This window comes from Haliotis asinina, chromosome 13 (genome assembly GCF_037392515.1).
Source record: "Haliotis asinina isolate JCU_RB_2024 chromosome 13, JCU_Hal_asi_v2, whole genome shotgun sequence".
In the NCBI taxonomy this organism is placed as follows: domain Eukaryota; kingdom Metazoa; phylum Mollusca; class Gastropoda; order Lepetellida; family Haliotidae; genus Haliotis; species Haliotis asinina.
In genome coordinates, this window is record NC_090292.1 from 38,546,052 (window position 1) to 38,550,126 (window position 4,075).

At 44.5% G+C, this 4,075-nt stretch overlaps 1 protein-coding gene across 1 annotated transcript; it reads left to right on the top strand.

Moving 5' to 3' along the window:
• Positions 1-366: 366 nt before the first annotated feature.
• On the top strand, positions 367-2,977 carry LOC137260290 (uncharacterized). The gene is made up of 2 exons (XM_067797978.1): positions 367-1,284; positions 2,591-2,977. Exons 1-2 carry the CDS (start codon positions 367-369, stop codon positions 2,975-2,977), a joined length of 1,305 nt encoding a protein of 434 aa, XP_067654079.1.
• The last annotated feature ends 1,098 nt before the right edge of the window (positions 2,978-4,075 follow it).

The window sequence follows — 4,075 nt, forward strand, 5'->3', positions numbered from 1 at the left end:
CATGTGCCTTGGAAACTGGGAACGTTGCATGTACATGTGCCTTGGAAACTGGGAACATTACATGTACATGTGCCTTGGAAACTGGGAACGTTGCATGTACATGTGCCTTGGAAACTGGGAACGTTACATGTACATGTGCCTTGGAAACTGGGAACGTTAGAAATACATATGCCATGGAAACTGGGAACGTTACAGGTACATGTACCTTGGAAACTGGGAACGTTGCATGTACATGTGCCTTGGAAACTGGGAACGTTGCATGTACATGTGCCTTGGAAACTGGGAACGTTGCATGTACATGTGCCTTGGAAACTGGGAACGTTGCATGTACATGTGCCTTGGAAACTGGGAACGTTAGAAATACATATGCCATGGAAACTGGGAACGTTACAGGTTCATGTACCTAGGAAACGGGGAACGTTACAGGTTCATGTACCTTGGAAACGGGGAACGTTACAGGTTCATATACCTTGGAAACTGGGAACGTTAGAAATACATATGCCATGGAAACTGGGAACGTTACAGGTTCATGTACCTTGGAAACGGGGAACGTTACAGGTTCATGTACCTTGGAAACTGGGAACGTTAGAAATACATATGCCATGGAAACTGGGAACGTTACAGGTTCATGTACCTTGGAAACTGGGAATGTTACAGGTTCATATACCTTGGAAACTGGGAACGTTACAGGTTCATATACCTAGGAAACTGGGAACGTTACAGGTTCATATACCTAGGAAACGGGGAACGTTACAGGTTCATATACCTAGGAAACTGGGAACATTACAGGTTCATATACCTTGGAAACTGGGAACATTAGAAATGCATATGCCATGGAAACTGGGAACGTTACAGGTTCATGCACCTTGGAAACTGGGAACGTTACAGGTTCATATACCTTGGAAACTGGGAACGTTACAGGTTCATGTACCTTGGAAACTGGGAACGTTACAGGTTCATGTACCTTGGAAACGGGGAACGTTACAGGTTCATATACCTTGGAAACTGGGAACGTTACAGGTTCATATACCTTGGAAACTGGGAACGTTACAGGTTCATATACCTTGGAAACTGGGAACGTTACAGGTTCATGTACCTTGGAAACTGGGAACGTTACAGGTTCATGTACCTTGGAAACTGGGAACGTTACAGGTTCATGTACCTTGGAAACTGGGAACGTTACAGGTTCATGTACCTTGGAAACTGGGAACGTTACAGGTTCATATACCTTGGAAACTGGGAACGTTACAGGTTCATATACATAGGAAACTGGGAACGTTACAGGTACATACACCATTGACAACTACAAAAAAAAGTTACATGTGCATATACCTCAGAGAACTAGGTACATCACAGGTGCGCATATCTCAGACAACAAGGAACGTTAGAACGTTACAGGTACGTGTACCCTCGAGAGCTAGATACGTTACAGGTACATATACCTTAGAGAACTAGGTACGTCACAGGGTACAGACCACCATGAAATAAAGCCAATTAGGAATCCACTATTCATTACAATCGTGTAATGAATCCGGACGAGTGTGGAAAATGGTCAATATGTGTGTTAGCAAGGCACGTAGCAAGCCATTTATGGCGTAGAGTCGATAGGTTGCAAAACTTTGTATGAAGGTAGTATTGAGGACCCGTCCAAATTTCATGTAAAAAATCATGTGTAAACCCGGGCATTTTTAAACAATGGTAGCTGTGCCTCTTCAAGATTCTGGGGAAGCAGAGCTGTAGTGTACGAAAGTAGAAATGCGTCCACCATATAGCGCATCAGGTGTGTCTGTCAACATGAATACTATTAAATAATAACAACAAATGATAAATTGGACATTATATAGCCCATCATATCCAGAGATATCCCTGTTCAAGGGCGCCAATGGAGGCGGTGTTTATGTCCATCCCCGTCATACATTGCTGGATAGTCAATACATTTGGTTTGTGAGGATCAGTTCGATCCAAACTCCGCACCTGACAGTCGCACGTCATGACGTCATGATGTTTAGTGATAACTAATCAATGTTGTGTTAGGCAGGTCTAAGTACACAGCAAAAACCTCCTGCCTCGGAGGATAAGCCCATCAGTAGCGTACATGTTCTCGGTTTCCACCAGCAACCTATGACTCCAAATCTCAACACCATATTGATATTCGGCTCGTGTGTTAGGATATGCATGTGGTGTATATGGGATTAAACCTGACGCTGGTGTGGAACTGCAATATCAGCAAAATTATCACAGCGCAACATAACAAGCTAAGTCAGAGCTTCGGCCAGGGCGACACAAGTATAAAGCACCTCCCCGCAGTGCCGCTACAGCAAGGAATTAGGATATATTACATTACGCAAAGGCCACCTGCGTGCACACATTAGTCTGAGAGGCGATCATCCATTAACCTCTGTAGTTAGCAGGTTCCGATTTGTAGCAAATATAATGGAATTTCAGCATCACATCGCCCGCCTCAACAAGTAGCGTAATGAAAGGAGAACGTCCAATTTGTTCATTCTCAAAGAAAGACCTACCCCTACTCCAATCTCACTCGCTAGTTTTACAAGTACAGTTTGTCAGTTTGAACAGTGCATGTGATTAGCCTCATCCCTTCCTAGGCTGGAGAGTAGACACAACGCCTCCATCCCCGCCTGGCGTCACGGTTACTGCAGTATCGCCAGCTGACGTCAGTGTGTCGGCATCTCACGTCACGTTGTCGACAACTGCATTGTTTGCCAGCACCCATCACGGTGTCGGCTACAGCAGCGTCAGGACCTCGTTTCACGGTGTCAACTACCTCAGAATCAGAATCCCCCGTCACGGTGTTAACTACTACAACATCAACACCCCTTGTTGCGATGTCGGCTACTGCTGCATCAGCATCTCCCGGCACAGCATCAGCTACTGCATCATCAGCAACCCGTGTCACTGCGTCAGCTTCTGCAGCATATGCACCTCTTGTCATGGTGTCAACTATTTCACAGCGTAGGCTACTGCGGCATCGCCAGCACACGGTTTCACTCACTTCAGTAAGGCTACATAGAAAGTAATGTTTCTTGGGCACATTTGGTTCAGAAGAGACAAAGGCGATAGGACAATTATTTTTTAAGTTTTGATAGAAAAAAATGTGACGAGGGAGGAACACATTTTTCCCTCTGAAATACAGCTTGGGAAGTTTATCTCGTGTTAATGCCTTGTAGATTCAGTCACACTCGTTCTTACAGACTCTCATTCTAATAGTGCACAAATGGATGATCGGGACTCCCCCATGTCAAAGTGACGCGCAATGCCCAAGAAACATTTCACTTTTTTTAATTCACCCTAATAGCATTGTGAACATTCCTAGACACCGGGATTGTTTGTGTAGTAATACATGTATTACAATTGCTGTTCACTCATCTTTAACCCGGCCACGTCTAGTTAGTTTAGTACAATACGCACGTCTTTCAACGTGACTACGTGGTCCATTACTTGCGACATCTACCGCCCATCGGACATGCCCACACACCCGCAGTTCCCTAAATATAGGTCGGACATGAGCGATGATTGTCATGTATGTTGCATTTCAGTCCTTTTTCTTTAATGTGAGGATGCCGATGACGTCGTACACAGAATGTTACAGAGACACCGTAATAGTGTAGCACTGCCCGCAGTTAATACACCTCGCTTTAATACACGGATGTTTCAAGTGTCCTCTTTCTCTCTTGCAGACTGACGCCTTGTTGCACGGATTATCCCGGATTGTGTGTGAGGGGATTATTGGCTGACTCTCTGCAGTGGTCAAGTGTAGGTGAGTTGTACCTATGGTTGAATTCAGCACCGATGCGTTGCTTATTTCGAGTAGCCGACGTTCAACAATGTTACTCAGTTTTCAGAATGCATGTGCAGTAATTGTGACCCCGTCTGCCATCAGTGTTCTCTGTGAAACTACTTGGTCAATGCTTGTAACCTTATCAACTAAATTATTCAGTTTCATAATCACTGTAGCTGTAATCATTGCTGAATATCTAACCAGGAAATATCATACCCCTTTCTCCTAATTAGCCTACTAGTAGCATACACCATATCTCAAATAATTAGCGCGGAG